At 44.5% G+C, this 17,296-nt stretch overlaps 1 protein-coding gene across 3 annotated transcripts in view; it reads right to left on the bottom strand.

Moving 5' to 3' along the window:
• Positions 1-17,296, bottom strand: part of LOC134541297 (protein singed) — an 86,962-nt gene that overhangs the window by 22,978 nt on the left and 46,688 nt on the right. For all 3 annotated transcript variants that reach the window (XM_063384621.1, XM_063384619.1, XM_063384620.1), the window contains exons 2-3: positions 15,931-16,409; positions 9,965-10,379 (exon numbers count right to left, since the gene is read on the bottom strand). In XM_063384621.1, the coding sequence (XP_063240691.1) occupies positions 9,965-10,379; positions 15,931-16,392 (877 nt within the window). In that variant the 5' untranslated portion in view covers positions 16,393-16,409. The remainder of the gene's footprint in view (positions 1-9,964; positions 10,380-15,930; positions 16,410-17,296) is intronic.

Genomic DNA, 17,296 nt, shown 5'->3' on the forward strand with positions numbered 1-17,296 from the left:
TTTTTAACACAGGCCAATCATAGACTCAAAAAAATACCATTAAATCACATACTATTTTCAACTAAGTCAAAATTTTAAAATTTAATAATTTGATTGACCTGAAACCTGTATAAAACAAAATGGCGTCTTTCGATTGCTAACTCTTACCGCAGGGGACATTATTATTCTACGTGACGTTTTGAAAACTTGTCATAACTTCAAAAAACATTAGTGAGATAATCTTTCCGTACTCTTCAGAGATGTGTAACATCTAACCTCGATAACGAGTCAATTTACATGTTTTCGTGTAGCAAATGAACTTGTGATGCAAAACTCGTGACACGAAATTTAACGTACAAGTCTGTAAAGTAATGCCGAGCGTGATAAATACACACAAATTGTGTTTTAACTACACATTTCTGGACGCTAACCACACGTAGTTTCCACACCCGCCGCTAGAATTCGCTGATCGGAGCAGCTACGTCGACTATTGAGTCATTTGATTAGAATATTTATACATTTTAACTATATAATTAATTTGGGCCTGATTTTCTATAAAGATTTTATTAAAATTCTGCTCATATTTTTAAAATTCATTAAACAGTTAAGACTATACAGGTTCCCTTTGGCTTTGTGAACTTTGGTTCGCGCCGTACGCCAGATTCATTAAATCACTCACAAAAAACACCGCATACTGAGCGCTAAGATGATGACTATGAAAAAAAGAACTTGTAAAACGTAAACCCACACAACCATCGCAGCACGCTCTCTTGTCATTTTGGTTCCGTCACACAGATTGTCTCGAGACAGTTACCGAACAATGTTCGAAACATTAAAAATTGCTCGCGTGAATTATCAGTGACGGCTGTGGCCAGGGCCGCAACGAGGGGGGGGGGAGGGGGGGGGGCAAGCGGGGCATACGCCCCGGGCGCAAAGCTGTGGGGGCGCCGAAATCGCTTGCATTGTAATTCCTACTACAACTGGTAACTGGTAAAAATGTTTTTTAACTTGCATGCCAGGAATGTCTAATCTGATTTACAATATAACGTATCAACATATTGAATGAACAAGTCTAATGATTATACGGACTACTTTATGGACATAGTGGGTTCATGCATGGAAGTTACAGTAGCACAGAAACTGTTACACGCAGGTATGGAAAATGCTTAAATAGCACCATTTTTCCGTGGGAGGGCCCCCGGACCCCCCGCTTTATTGGTGTGGTATGTGCAAAAAAAAAGGGGGGGGGTGGGAGGGCCACATGAATCCATTCATGCCCCGGGTGCCAGAGACTAGTTGCGGCCCTGGGTGTGGCTCAGTGAAACGCAGGAATGCCGAGCCACGGCGCGTGTGTAACGGCTTGTGGCCGTGTGTGAATGCCGAGGCCACCGGGCGGGAGACGGCCATACGGTAACGCAATGAAATAGGGAAGCCTTCATTTCACAGACGAGAGAGCCACATCCGAAGTTCATGCTAGCTTTTTTTTTTTCCGTTCTATTTCATTGTATAAACCGGTGTGGGATTAAATTTTGCGGTCGATTAGGATAGGTTAGCTACATTATAAATACTTTAAAACATTGTGGATGGTTGGTTATATCAGTTAAGTATAACTACATTAAAAATATGTACTGTAAAATCATTTTATGGTTGCTTAGCAAATAACTTTTTTAATATGTAGCTATCCAGGGCCAGGAAACCGTTTACATGATTTCACAGTATTTATAATGTAGCTAACATAACCTAATTGACCATTAGTTATCATGAGTTGTCCAAAAAAAAAAACCGATGCACGATCGGGGGTTTGGCTCTCTCGTCTGTGAAAAGAAGGCATCCCAATGAAATATACTGTTGCACAGTGTTCTAGTTGCAGGCCCGGCTACGCTAGCGAGACGTCGGGACTGCTAGGAAGCAGAGCGTGGCTGTTCCGTTACCAGGTCAGCGCGCATGGATACAGCACAGCGCCAGTTGCGCTATTGGTGGAGGTTTAAATAGTTAAAATAGGGGGGGGGGGGGAAGAGAGATAATAAAATTAAATAAACACAAAATTAAAAAAAAAAAATGAATTAATTGCCTCTAAAGGGCAATATTTTATTGTTATATCTGAATCATGATAAACTAATGGACTGTCTAGTCTGGGGAGAATCGGCGTGGCTGAGCAAGTGCGACATCTCAGGAGGAACCAGCGTCTTGCGTCCACGCGGCCGACACAGGAACATACTACCAACCCCACAGGCTGTGACCAACATGGAGGACGCTAGAGGAAGGACACGGCCAGATGCGCGGCTCTGCAGCACTCATTAGCACCCCCCCCCCCTTCCCTTTATCGCTCCCGCGTCTCCGCTAAATGTCACATCGCGCCATCCACCACAACTATTGCAAACACTAGGATGCCACACTGATCCCAACAGTCTTACTCCATAATCATTGTCTTTGTTAAGGAACACAAATCCAATATATATTACTCTATGGACAATATCATTACAGCTGTAAGAATGCGCGAAAACTTGAAGGGTTACTGGGGGGAAAAAAAGGGGGGGGGGAGTAACATTTATCATTCCCATTCAACTGTTACGATTTTGCAAGCGCAATCAGTCCCCTGCCCCCTTCCCCGGATTAGGACCATGGTTGTCAAACATTCCTATATGCCAATGACTTTACCGTTAGCTTCAGGTACTCCATTCAATTATAATGGCGCAACTTTAATATATCAAACTCTGTCTGTATTTTACTATGTAAAAATTTATAACATTTCCGTTACACTGCACTTTTCAAAGTGGCGTCCCGATTTAAATGACGTATTCAGTTTAAAAAAATAAAACCCCGAGCTGTTGTCAGGAACCTCGCGTCCAGGTATGGCCAGGGACCTCAGCCACAGTGTTTAATGTTAGTAAGTACAGTGCTTCGACTACAGATAACAAACAGACGCATCGTTTGGCCGTCACAGCTCTGCGATCACGCGAGCTCTCAGCCAGTGAAGCAGTGCCCTGATGCGCGCGGAAATTTACTATTCGTGCCTGTAACGTTGCAGGGTTTCATTTCTCGACAGCTGTTCCTCAACACAAGTTGATTTTTTTTTCTAATTTGCTGTTACCCATTAGATTTAAGCCCCGCAGTTCGCGGACGCAGCGACAAGAAGTCCCGCCACTGTTCACGCACTGAACCTTCCACACGGATGTCAAAGGGATTGCTCTCCCTTTTGCTTGTCGACCCAGTCCTCTCAGCCAGGCCGTATGCGCGAGACAGGAGATATCCAGCTATGTCCAGGGGCTGAGGCTACCCATGCCAGTATAACTTCATGTAGGCTTTTGGACATACGCCATTGCTTAGCCCATGTATGTCTGCAGAAGAAAACTACAAAAAAAAAACACACATGACAAAAAACACAAATTAAGCAAAAATTGCTGTTGTCAGGATTTAACGCCACACAATATTCCACAACAGGAATATGGTCAACAAAGAAAAAACAAAGAAAAATGGACTAAAAGAACGAAAAAAAAACCACAAATGATGACAGCACAAAAAATATTGAACCCAAAAAATTCAGCACAACAGTCAAAACGAGACAAAAACACGACCAAACGAAAAGACGAAACAAACAACAGTTTTCACTCCCTGCCTCACTCGGCTGACGAGACAGTTCGCCGCCTGAGTATTGGAGTGTTCTATGTCCACTGTTTAGGTAATTTATGCTATGGACACGAAATTAATATTAGTATTAATTTGTACTATATGCACACACGTCTACGCACATAAAAATGTTTGTTCTTAATTTAAGACCAATATTATTTTGTTCTATGTCATGATATTCATATGCTTATATCTCAGTTCCGAACTTCAATGGACATATAACACTCCAATTCTCAGGCGACGAGTTGGCTGTGTCCTGAGCTCTGCCACACCACACTGGGACCCAGTGAACCCGTGGTCCGGTGGAGGCCTAGTTGTCCGGGCTCGAAGATATACCGTCCAGTGCGCACGTTAACCTCGACAACTCCTGCCAGAGGGCTGCGGCAGGCGTGCCAGCGCTAGCGGGCAATAGGACGAGGAGTCCTCTGCAGTCACTGAACTGTGTTTGGGACACTCGCGGAGACTGGCTGGACCGGTTATCCCCAGGGCCTGGCCGGCTGTTGCACAAGAGAGCTGCTCTTCCTATGTCCACACTGTCCCAGGCAGTACCTCCCCGCTGTGTCCAGGCGACTATGCTTCAACCCCTCCTCCTCCGACACTCCTCCACACACATTCCTCACCTGAATTCATTGTGTAAACATCAACCGATCAAAAAAAAAATAACTCACCTTTAAATTCACTTCGTGCCGCACCATGCTACGTTCGGAATTATTTTGGTGGTCACTAACATCTTCATATTCACGATCTAATTTGTTGTCAATAAAACAAAAAAAAAGCCTACGCAGCTGCAAAGTTTGTTGTTCTAATTAAATATTTTTTTTTTAAGTTCTATCCAGGATTTGTGTTTCGCCCCAGCACTGTTCATGATCAAACAACTAACTGATTACATTGCAGTTCCAAATGTTAAAGCGGTGCGACTGTGCTTCATATCCACCATAAAACTGCTTCCAAAAGGTTTTTTTTTTTTTTGCTAGTTAAGCATAAATATAGGTACGTACCCATACAACAGCAAGCGCACAAATATTTCTCACTAGCTTGGCCACCTCATGACATGGCTGGAATTTCTTTCCGGAAAACGTATTTATTTTACTGATTTGGCAAAATCACCACAAGTCTAAGAACGTAATTTTTGCCACTAATTATGAATAAAACATGTTTCAATTAGCGAAAGATAAACCAATAAGAAAGTCTACTCTTTAACAGTATTTGACATTAATATTAAATTACTGCCTGAAACGTAACTTCTCATAACTTCACGAAGCTAAGGTCATATCTTCTCTTTATCTGCACAAGTATTAACAGCTATGGACAATAGATTACCCACTTTTTTTTTAATTTAACATTAATATTTCAACTCGGTATTACATATCATTATCTACGAAAACGTTTGGCTTTCCAACATGGCTACAGCAGATTTCGGAAAAATTTGTTCCTATTTTATTTTACGTGATTTTTATATCATCCGTGGCTCGCGCCAAAAGGGAACGGTTTTCAATATCACAAACACGACGACAGCACACACTTAACACATTCATACTTAAACATCAGACAGCACAGGAATACCGTGGAAGGAATGTAGTTATAAATAAACACAGCCCAGACTGACACAGTTGGATAACAACGACGAGACAGTTTCAACACTAACTGTAAATGCAGGCAGACAACAACAAACCTGCACAAAGCAGCAAGAAGATACACAGGTAGGTATTATGGGCAATTCAACGAGAACACCGACGAACATGGTATGTTTCCATGTGTTGTCCATAATACCTACCTGTTTGGGTTAGTGTGTTAGACTACAGCCTATTTAGGCCTGTTCTGTGTGAATTTATGTCTCTTATGTTCATTTCTTAATTAGCTTTCTTGGATGTTTCCCTCCCTGGAAGGGAAGCAAGATGTCCATCAAGCTCTGTCCTAGCCCGATTACACCCGAACAATTCACCTTCGGCCAACCTCGGGTTTACTGACGTGACAAAGTCTAATAAATCGATGAACGTCGGCTGCACGCACGAAAAAGTGTCCGGTAACGCACATTGTCCCGTTACGCTCATTGTACGCTTGCGCCGCATCTATCTCTCTTCCACTCGATTGGAACAACCATCGATTTGACTTTTTCGAGGCACATTAAACTTGAAACACTCCCATTCGTTTCCTACTTTTCCTATCATCGTCCTATCCTTAACAGTATAACACAGATTGGAAGAAGTTAAATAGCAAACATGTATAAAAGTTATAGTTAAAATAATCTCTTCGTTAAAGTAATAAACATATTTTATTTAATGAGTGCAAATAAAAGTAAATTTATCAATTAAATTTTAGATTTAATTTCACTCCTTCTTTGTATCCATACAAAATAGTGATAATTCAATAAAAATGATTCAATTTTATTCATAAAAGTATGCAATCATTTCATCAATGTTTTGTTATGACGTTGTCACGTTAAACTATCGTCCGTAAACCGACTTTACAGACAACCAATTTTTTTATATACCTATATTTATACTTCTCTGTTTATTTTAATGTAGCTACACCAACCTGACCAACCGTCCATAGTGTTTTAAAGTGTTTTAATGTAGCCAACCTGACCGACCACTTTTAATGTTTGAATTCATTTTTCCCGCGCAAAAATAAAACAAATCGCGAATGTTGGCCGAAGGTGGATTGTTCGGGTGTAATAGGGGAATGGCAGAACTTGTGATGTGCATCTTAGGTCTCACCTCCCGGGACCACCTGGGCGTAGCGGCCACGTGCGTGCGTGCGAGACTCGCACCAGGACAGAGCAGGACACAGGAGGACAGAGCAGGACACAGGAGGACACAGGAGGACACAGGAGGACAGAGCAGGACAGAGCAGGACACAGGAGGACACAGGAGGACAGAGCAGGACAGAGCAGGACACAGGAGGACACAGGTGGACAGAGCAGGACAGAGGAAGGAGGATGCGCGCTAGCAGGGCGACCTCGCCGATGTGGGGCGACGGGAAGCCCCTGCTTCCGGCCCCGCCGTCAAGGCCTCAGCCGTGTCACCGTGTTTCCTCCGGGTGCTCCCGGGCTCAGTCGCGTCACCGTTACAATCACTCGACGGGATAACATGCTGCATGCAGATCATGTATAGAAATACAACAACACGACTGTAATCTATACTAATATTATAAAGCTGAAGAGTTTGTTTGTTTGTTTGAACGCGCTAATCTCAGGAACCACTGGTCCGATTTGAAAAATTCTTTCAGTGTCGGATAGTACATTTATCGAGGAAGGCTATAGGCTATATTATATTATCAATTACATTAGGGATCCTTACTAAAAGTCCAATTTAGAATCAAATGCGTTGGAGGGGGTTAGATACAACATGCAGTACACGTACGAAGTGTGTGTTGACAATGCCGCAGGCGCTATAAGTTGCCACGCACTAGATGCCTTATCATTCTTAATTTTCCCATACAAGTAAAAAACACCCGTGTGATATTAACAACGAAGCAATCAGTACCCTCATATAGAATACATAGAGATAGTGTGAGGTATATATGTAGATATAGAGATAAATACAGATAGAGAGATACATAGATATATAGGACTATAGATGTAGATAGAGATAAATATATATTTAGAGACATGGATAGATTATTTGTATATGTGTAACTACTTCAAACATATTACAAAACAAAACTGAATGAGGCATTGCAATGCATGCCGAGCATTAGCTCGTTAATGGAATCTTTTCAATATTAGTAATCCCTCATTTTTCAGTTTTTTTTCTTTATTGCTTTATAGAGTCTAGATTACATACAGACCAGGTAAATAACTATAAACTGGCAGAATAAAAGTCTGTCGGGATCTGAAAGTGATATAAATTATTTTGCACACTTGACATTCAAATTAAGAAGACAATTACTAACTACATCTGATCTCTGAACAGTTCCCCTTCACCCTGTGTTCAGCCCGGGCAACGCTGGGTACTGCAGCTAGTTATATTATAAATACGATTTTTAAATAAACTCAGTTTATAGAATTAATTTAATTTAGTGAAATATTTGCGATAAATTTTAATTAATATTGAGAATCAATAAAAATGTTTAGTGTAACCTAATTTATTAAATGTCTATTTATAATGCAAATAAATTACATAAACGGAAACACAGCCTCACTTGTATAAGTACACCAATATTCACAATAAATAAATTGGTGTTTTAACTGCACGGACCAGTATACAATATCATCACTAAAGTATAGGATTTAAAAGCACATACATATTTTTATTTGTACGTAGCCCTTTTTCATCCCGTCAATTTTGGTGCGTGCTGCGTGCGCATCGCAAGAATTCACTTTTTTTTTATATCACATCTAAAGCAGTTTAACTTCAATAAAATAATACTATTTCTTGGATTCAGAAAACTTACAACAAGGGATTTGGACAGTTACATTATCTTCCACTGCCTCTGTGGTTCGTTAATACAGGTATTTTAACATCTCGTGTCACCCGTAACAACATACTGTCTTCACTGTGATCTTGCTTATTTTTTCATAACAAAGTCAAGGGCAGGGGGGGGGGGGTTTATATTCATCCTATCGCCTCTTGCATTTGCAACTTGGCAATTGGCATTTCAAGACAAGACAGTTACAAATAGAGTTAACTTTTATTACTGGTCAAAATAAACTAGGAATATACCAAAAGAGGGTTTACCAATATGTACTACTAGTTACTGTTAGTTCTAAGGTGCCCGACGAAAAATTATAATTATAACAAAAACCTTAATTTAATACAAAGGAAATTTTTACTTAAAATTTAATTCCTTTTAATATTTTGCAAATGAAAATTATTTCTCATACGTAAATGAAATGATAAAAAAAATTTACAAAATTTTGTTTTTTAATGTAGAACCTCTTGAAAAAATAAATTTAGTGTTTTCTCTCATCATTCAGTAATCTTCCTTGCTGTGGATTCGATTCGATATACACCAGGATGGAAACCATATTGGCAGAGTGATTAGTATGAAGGTTAGTATGAAGGTGCTCTACGGAATAGAGTTTGCAACAACCATTAGCATGCTAACAATTTAAGCGTGCCTTATCATCCAATCGCGATCAATTTACTGCTATCATTAGCGCTGGAAATGGACAACAGAAACGTGGCAAAAGTCACGGCTCGCTACTTTTTCACTATCGGCGTCGTCAGAACATGAAGCCATGCCCCCATGCAGGTTATCTTTGAGCCACGGACTGTTAGCACGAGCTATGTTACACTGTAAGCGCATGAAAACAGAATTCATACAGCGTTACAGAGTCGTACAGTGAGTCTGCGATTAGGGTTTATACTATTTTATATTACTACCTGAACATACATGGTTGTAGTTTGCGCGCTGTTTGTCAGGGTTTTCAGGTTTAATTTTTAACGTGATAACGTCTTATGAATCGATGAACGCCGGCTGCACGCACGAAAAAGCACGACTCATTGTCACGTTCCGCCCGAGCCGAGCGTGAAAGAACCGGCCAATCACAGTTGCGAGAAAATCTTCTATAATATCAAACAGGTTAAGGCAGGGTTTTTTTAAACTGATTGTTCGTGATTATATTTAAACAAATTATATAAATTAAAATTTTGCAAAAAAAAACTGTAAATAATATTTGAAAATTAAAAAAAAAGTATGCAATTTTTTCATAAATGTTTTTCTTATGACGTTATCACGTAAAATTATCGTCCGTAAAGCGACTTTACAGATATACCCCTTTTTTTAAGGTAAAAACAACCAGCGGTGACGGTGACGGTAATGGCAGAGACCACGGTGGCGGTAATGGTAATGGTAATGGTAGAGACCACGGTGACGGTAATGGTAATGGTAGAGACCACGGTGACGGTAATGGTAATGGTAGACACAGCGGTGACGGTAATGGTAATGGCAGAGACCACGGTGGCGGTAATGGTAATGGTAGAGACCACGGTGACGGTAATGGTAATGGCAGAGACCACGGTGGCGGTAATGGTAATGGTAGAGACCACGGTGACGGTAATGGTAATGGCAGAGACCACGGTGACGGTAATGGTAATGGCAGAGACCACGGTGGCGGTAATGGTAATGGTAGAGACCACGGTGACGGTAATGGTAATGGCAGAGACAGCGGTGACGGTAATGGTAATGGCAGAGACCACGGTGACGGTAATGGTAATGGCAGAGACCACGGTGACGGTAATGGTAATGGTGGAGAGTGGCGGCAGCCGGGCTGTAAGGCCGTCGCGCTCCGCCGCACTAGACCGCCACTAGAGAGCTAACTCTGCACGCACGGCTGGCCGCGACAACACCCCGGCATGCACCCGGCCACTGCTACTCTCTGGTCGCAACTAGAGGCACCAGCAGGAGCACTGACCTTGCTTGACGGACACGTAGCGCGCGTTGAGCGCCGCGGCGAAGCTGGCCTGGGGCAGCGAGTCCTCCAGCGAGAACAGCTCGTCCTTGGTGACGGACGTGGAGCGCGACTTGAGCACGGCCTTGGAGCCGATGGGCGACAGGTAGGCGCCCTGGCAGTCGCGCAGCGCCAGGTGGCCGGCGTGGTACTCGGCGGCGAACAGGCAGGCGGCGGAGCACGCGCCCACCAGCTTGCCGTCGCGCGACAGGTACTTGTTGTTGCACGAGTGCAGCGCGTACTTGCCGCCCTCGTCGGCGCGGAACTCCAGCGTGAACAAGGTGTCCTCTCCCCACGGCACGTTGGCGTCCACGTGGATCTCGTCCAGGCCCTCCGACAGGTGCGCGAACCGCTTGCGGCCCACCGACCGCAGGTTCACCTGCCGCACACCACCACACCACACCACTGTCAGCACACCACGCCACACCACCACACCTCCGACAGGTGCGCGAACCGCTTGCGGCCCACCGACCGCAGGTTCACCTGCCGCACACCACCACACCACACCACTGTCAGCACACCACGCCACACCACCACACCTCCGACAGGTGCGCGAACCGCTTGCGGCCCACCGACCGCAGGTTCACCTGCCGCACACCACCACACCACACCACTGTCAGCACACCACGCCACACCACCACACCTCCGACAGGTGCGCGAACCGCTTGCGGCCCACCGACCGCAGGTTCACCTGCCGCACACCACCACACCACACCACTGTCAGCACACCACGCCACACCACCACACCTCCGACAGGTGCGCGAACCGCTTGCGGCCCACCGACCGCAGGTTCACCTGCCGCACACCACCACACCACACCACTGTCAGCACACCACGCCACACCACCACACCTCCGACAGGTGCGCGAACCGCTTGCGGCCCACCGACCGCAGGTTCACCTGCCGCACACCACCACACCACACCACTGTCAGCACACCACGCCACACCACCACACCTCCGACAGGTGCGCGAACCGCTTGCGGCCCACCGACCGCAGGTTCACCTGCCGCACACCACCACACCACACCACTGTCAGCACACCACGCCACACCACCACACCTCCGACAGGTGCGCGAACCGCTTGCGGCCCACCGACCGCAGGTACACCTGCCGCACACCACCACACCACACCACTGTCAGCACACCACGCCACACCACCACACCTCCGACAGGTGCGCGAACCGCTTGCGGCCCACCGACCGCAGGTTCACCTGCCGCACACCACCACACCACACCACTGTCAGCACACCACGCCACACCACCACACCTCCGACAGGTGCGCGAACCGCTTGCGGCCCACCGACCGCAGGTTCACCTGCCGCACACCACCACACCACACCACTGTCAGCACACCACGCCACACCACCACACCTCCGACAGGTGCGCGAACCGCTTGCGGCCCACCGACCGCAGGTTCACCTGCCGCACACCACCACACCACACCACTGTCAGCACACCACGCCACACCACCACACCTCCGACAGGTGCGCGAACCGCTTGCGGCCCACCGACCGCAGGTTCACCTGCCGCACACCACCACACCACACCACTGTCAGCACACCACGCCACACCACCACGCCTCCGACAGGTGCGCGAACCGCTTGCGGCCCACCGACCGCAGGTTCACCTGCCGCACACCACCACACCACACCACTGTCAGCACACCACGCCACACCACCACACCTCCGACAGGTGCGCGAACCGCTTGCGGCCCACCGACCGCAGGTTCACCTGCCGCACACCACCACACCACACCACTGTCAGCACACCACGCCACACCACCACACCTCCGACAGGTGCGCGAACCGCTTGCGGCCCACCGACCGCAGGTTCACCTGCCGCACCACACCACCACACCACACCACTGTCACCAGGGGCGCAACAACAGGTGGGGGGAGGATATTTTGCCCCCACCCCCTCTGAAACCTTGAAGTGGGGGCAAACGGGGGCAAAGAAAGTGCTGTGTAATCAATTTTTTGATAATAAAACTGCTTAAGGGTGTGCGTCCCATTTCAGGTCAAGACTTTATATTTACAGTAATTACAGATAAACTTGTAGACTTTTTCAATTGTTTAAGATTCACGAAATGAAAAATATGTACAGCGCATGCTTTTTGCATAATTAGCTGCCAAAGTTTAATTATTTACGTTTTTGGGTTGTACAAATAAGGAGAATTTAATTTATTGCAGAACTGTAACTTTTTAGGTTTAACTGCAATGCCACAGGCTACTTCAAGAAATGGTTTGAATTTATTTCAGAAAACATTAATTTTACCTGGCATTCAAAAATTCTCAAATTTGGTACGATTTTGACAGCTAAGAAACATGAAATGAGTTTTTGTGATAGAAATGTTAACCATATCACGAAGTAGCCAGTGGCATAGCAATTAAACCTTAAAAGTTTCAGTTCTGCAATAAATTAAATTCTCCCTATTTATACAACCCAAAAACGTTAAAAATGTAACTTTGGCTGCTAATAATGCAAAAAGTACGCGCTGTATATAATTTTTCATTTCGGGAAAGTTAAACAATTGAAATAGTCTAAAAGTTGATCAGTGATTAATATAAATATAAAATCATGACCTGAAATGGGAGGCACCCCCTTAAATAGCACCATTTTCCACCTTGAAATACAAATTTTCCCGGGGGAGGACCCCCGGACCCCCAGCTTCAATGGGGGGGATCGATGATTCTTAATATAAAGGTATATTGCCCCCCCCCCCCTTGGAAATTTTGTTGTTGCGCCCCTGACTGTCACCACACCATACACCACACCGCAGAGCCACGGTCGTCACACGCGCGGGGGACAGAGGGGAGGACAATCCGGAGTACTGCGATAACAAAATAGCTGAAATTCTCGTCAATCATAATATTAATGTTGAATCCATAAAAAACAACACTACTGGTTACATGTAAAGACCGGACAAATTCGCGGGTTCACTTTGTGATATGCTAAAATTCAAATAATTATACCGTTGCGCTGCTTCTGCTACTGGTTCACTTGTTACTAGGAAAGGAATCTCGGCCAGTTAGAGACCATCAATCAAAGAAGTATCCAATCACAAGTTACCCACTTGAGACGCCTCGTAATTCAGTACCCAATGAACGGGCGCCGTTTGCCCAAGTAGGCAGAGGATCGTGGAGTCTATCCTGAAGGTCATTGAAGTCGCGAATTTTTCCAGTCTAGTTATATTAAGTCTAGATCGGATCATGTATCGGTAAACATATTATCTTATTTAAAATTTAAAAAAAAATACTTGGTCTGTGGTTCCAGATACTTGATTTTATGCAACACTAAGTTTTAAATATTTTATTAATTAGGCAGATGTGGGGGAAAACACTTATATTTTTACTAGGTCAATAACTTGTAAAAATTTTGACTGCAAAAAAAAAAAAAAGGAATGGGATGGAGTTATTTAGAATGCATCTTCAACAATGCCAACCTCGTTCACAATCCACGTAAGTTTTCAACTTAAAAAACATTCTTGCACGCAGCTACTGCAACTTAAAACTTCAAAACTTATTTTTTTCTTTCGGCCAATTAAGGCATTGGAATGTTTAAGCACCCCAGCACCTGACACCCGTCACAAGTCCTGCACTCCCCGCATTAGGGCGGCCTCTTCAGGAGATGGCCCAGGCATCGCCACGTGGCGGGGTGAACCTGCACTCAACTGTGATGGTCTGCATTTGTACGCTGAGGAAAGCCGAGTAGTTTTTCTTTTGACGTGACAACGTCTAATAAATCTATGAACGCCGGTTGCACGCACGAAAAAGTGTCCCGTTACGCTGTGTCCCGTTACGCTCATTTCACGCTTGCGCCGCATCTATCTCTCTTCCACCCGATTGGAACAACCATCGATTTGACTTTTTCGAGGCACATTAAACTTGAAACACGCCCATTCGTTTCCTACTTTTCCGATCATCGTCCTATCCTTAACAGAATGACACAGATTGGAAGAAGTTAAATAGCAAACATGTATAAAAGTTACAGTTAAAATAATCTCTTCGTTAAAGTAATAAACATATTTGAATTAATGAGTGAAAATAAAAGTAAATTTATCAATTAAATTGTAGATTTCATTTCACTCCTTCTTTGTATTCATACAAAATAGTGATAATTCAATAAAAATGATTCAATTTTATTCATAAAAGTATGCAATCAATTCATCAATGTTTTGTTATGACGTTGTCACGTTAAACTATCGTCCGTAAACCGACTTTACAGACAATGATATTTTTAGGAGAGTGAAAATGGCTAAATAGCATTTCCAGCATATTATTTAAGCTAGAAACACCTGGTAACAATATATTTGAAATCACTCAAAACGGACTTCAATTACACAATTCCGAGACGACAGAACTCTTTTTTCGCCGACCTCCACGTTCACCTAACATAACACCAGGCGAATTGTTTTTCCTTTTTAGGGCTCTACAAAAAGATCGTGTCTACGTTCCGCCGCTACCTAATGAGACACATAATTGAAGAGGCTATTTCTTCCGTTAATCCGGGACGTGTTAACCAAAGTGTGGTAAGAACTGGACCAAGTGTAACTTAAAAGGTGCACATGTTGAACGGGAAACCTTTTCACAGACGAGAGAGCCAAACGCCCGATCGTGCATCTTCGGTTTTTTTTTTTTTGTTCATTGTAAATGTGTTGATAAAGGGATATTAATGGTCAATTAGGTTAGGTTAGCTACATTATAAATACTTTAAAACATTGTGGACGGTTGATTTGGTTAGGATAGCTAACCTAAAAAAACGAGCATGAACTTCGGGTTTTGGCTCTCTCGTTTGTGAAAAAGAAGGCTTCCCATGTGTAAGAGTGTACGGCGCTGTCGGCCGCTGGTTCACGGCTGGCCGACTGGCGCTGCTGTCGCTCCACTGGGCCGTGGCCTCGGTGTCGGCTTACAGCCAGTGTTCCGTTACCTGCCCGAGCACGGCCTGGGAGACACCACGCTCTGCATTCCCTAGTGTGGGCTCTCTACGACAACCATCTGAGGGCCAACTGGTAGTTCCGTCCCATCTCAGCTATCGGCACGCGGCATTTGGTGGGAGTGATTCCGTTAATGGAACATGGAGTCGCACGGGACGGAAACGTGTAACCACGGTGCGGCCATCTTGTGGCGGATGGCGCGAACGAAAGTTCACAAAGCCAAAGGGGAAACTTCGTAGTTTTAACTGCCATATCCAATTATTGCTTTTTCCGCTATCTGTAACTGACATTTTAACCAACAATGTTAAAATTTTGTAAACAGTTCGGTTTCTCTTATTTAAACCACACAACTTAATACAAATACTGAATTATGGAACAATAATGTGTCTTATTAAATCACTGAAATCCACAAAAGCTTGTAAGTCATTCAAAATATATATTTAAAATGAAATTTAATATAATAAAAAAAAAACATGCTCGAGAACTCACAATAAATTATATTTATCAAAATGAAATAAATTGTTTAATTAATCAAATACACAGTAATTTTGATAAATGATTTTTAAATTTTAAAATGATTTTAATGTTAATAATACAGCACTTTAATGAAAAAATTAATTTTTTTCGTGCTATGTATGAAACATTTTTTTAAAAATTTTCTATGGATTAAAAATTTAAATTTAAGAATTTTCAATAATTTTTATGAACCCCTCAATACACTCATGATATTTGAATATATGCAAATTTCTAATGAGTCGACACATTTAGGCTTGCATTCAAAAACTTTTTTTTAAAGTTAATTCTCTTTTTTTTTAATCTCTTCATTAAAATTAGCAAAAACAAAATATTTTGAGCACTGTCAGGGCCTCGAGTGGTTCCAAACCCAACATTAACTTTAAGCACACCAGATGAAACCCTTGCAATATTGTTAGCAGAGGCACTTGCAATGTCAGCCGGCGGACAGCCACGCTCTGCTACCACTCGCTCGGTGCCGTACCTGCGGGCGGGCGGCGAGGTGCACCAGCCACAACTCGGCGTCCCCGGGCGCCTTGGCGGTGCAGGTGAGCTTGTCGGCGGAGGCGCCCAGGAAGTAGCCCCGCGCCTCGTTGCGCAGCGCCCAGCGCCCGCTGCCGTCGGCCGCCACGGAGATGTGGAAGCGGCAGCCCGGCTCGCGCTCCTCGCCCTCGCACGCCACGTTGCCGAACGAGTCGACGGCGAGGTACTTGTCGAGGTGGGAGCGCAGGAAGATGGCGGGGTCGCCTCCGCCGCTGGACGCCGGCTCCAGCGTCCACACCTGCTTCTTCTTCAGCGACGCGCCGTTCGCGTTGATCTTGAAGCCGAACGTCTCCGCCGTCAGGTAGCGGTACTTCGAGTTGATCAGGCCGATGGTCCAGCACGCCTTCGAGCCGGCCATGTCACCGCCGTTCATCTCCACCCCGTGACCGTTCACGCCGTTCATGGTCGCGTCGTCAGTGCCTGCAACACCACAATAATGTTCGCAGGCTTTCAGGACCATTGTCTTAAGTGGCTTGGCTTCTGGGTTGTAGACATAGGTAACTAAATGCTCCCTGATGACGTCGGTGAATTATTCGCCAAGGACAAGGCTACAACCCAGAAGCCCTCCTTGTCACCGTGATAAGAGACCAACTACGTGTATTTATTAAACGCTAATCATAATCCCTTGTGGGTCCACGCTTGGCCATATTGCAAGTGAAGATATTCGTGTGAGTAAATAATTAATTTAAAACAGAACCGTGAAAAAGTCAACGTAGTACAAAGTAAACTGGTAAACTCTTGCAGCAATCACATTGTACACGTGAATGAACCTCGCGGTGAAAGCTGCAACGAAAGCAACTGCTGTAGCTCCCCTCCTGCAATGCGAGAAGCTGGCCAGGAGAGTTAGGGGACGTGTGAGCTGGATCCAGGTGGGGTAGCAGTCGGAGGGGAGCCATCGAGGGTGGCTCCTCAGGGGAGCTATTTCGGACCACCTTATCGACGACCAGCACCAAAGAGGGGGAGGGGGGGGGGGGGAACACCGCCGCAACGCACGCAACAAGAAAAGCGCCAGCCTATCTTCGACACGTGAATTAAGAGGCCACTCCAGTGTTTCAGGGGCGCTACGCAACCCGCGTTATCCTCGTAAGATTCAATGCTATTTTCATTTTGCTTATAACTAACTAATATAGATTTCGAAATGATGCTTGCTTGATATGTAAGACAACGATGCTCTTATCAAAGCCCCCTTTCTTCAAAAACGTGCATAAATTATTGTTTAAACCTAGACAATACACTTATGCATATTAGTAAAGATTAGTATAAAACCATAATTTATGCACTTTTTGAAGAAATGGGCTTTGATAAGA

The sequence above is a fragment of the Bacillus rossius genome, chromosome 18, assembly GCF_032445375.1.
Source record: "Bacillus rossius redtenbacheri isolate Brsri chromosome 18, Brsri_v3, whole genome shotgun sequence".
In the NCBI taxonomy this organism is placed as follows: domain Eukaryota; kingdom Metazoa; phylum Arthropoda; class Insecta; order Phasmatodea; family Bacillidae; genus Bacillus; species Bacillus rossius.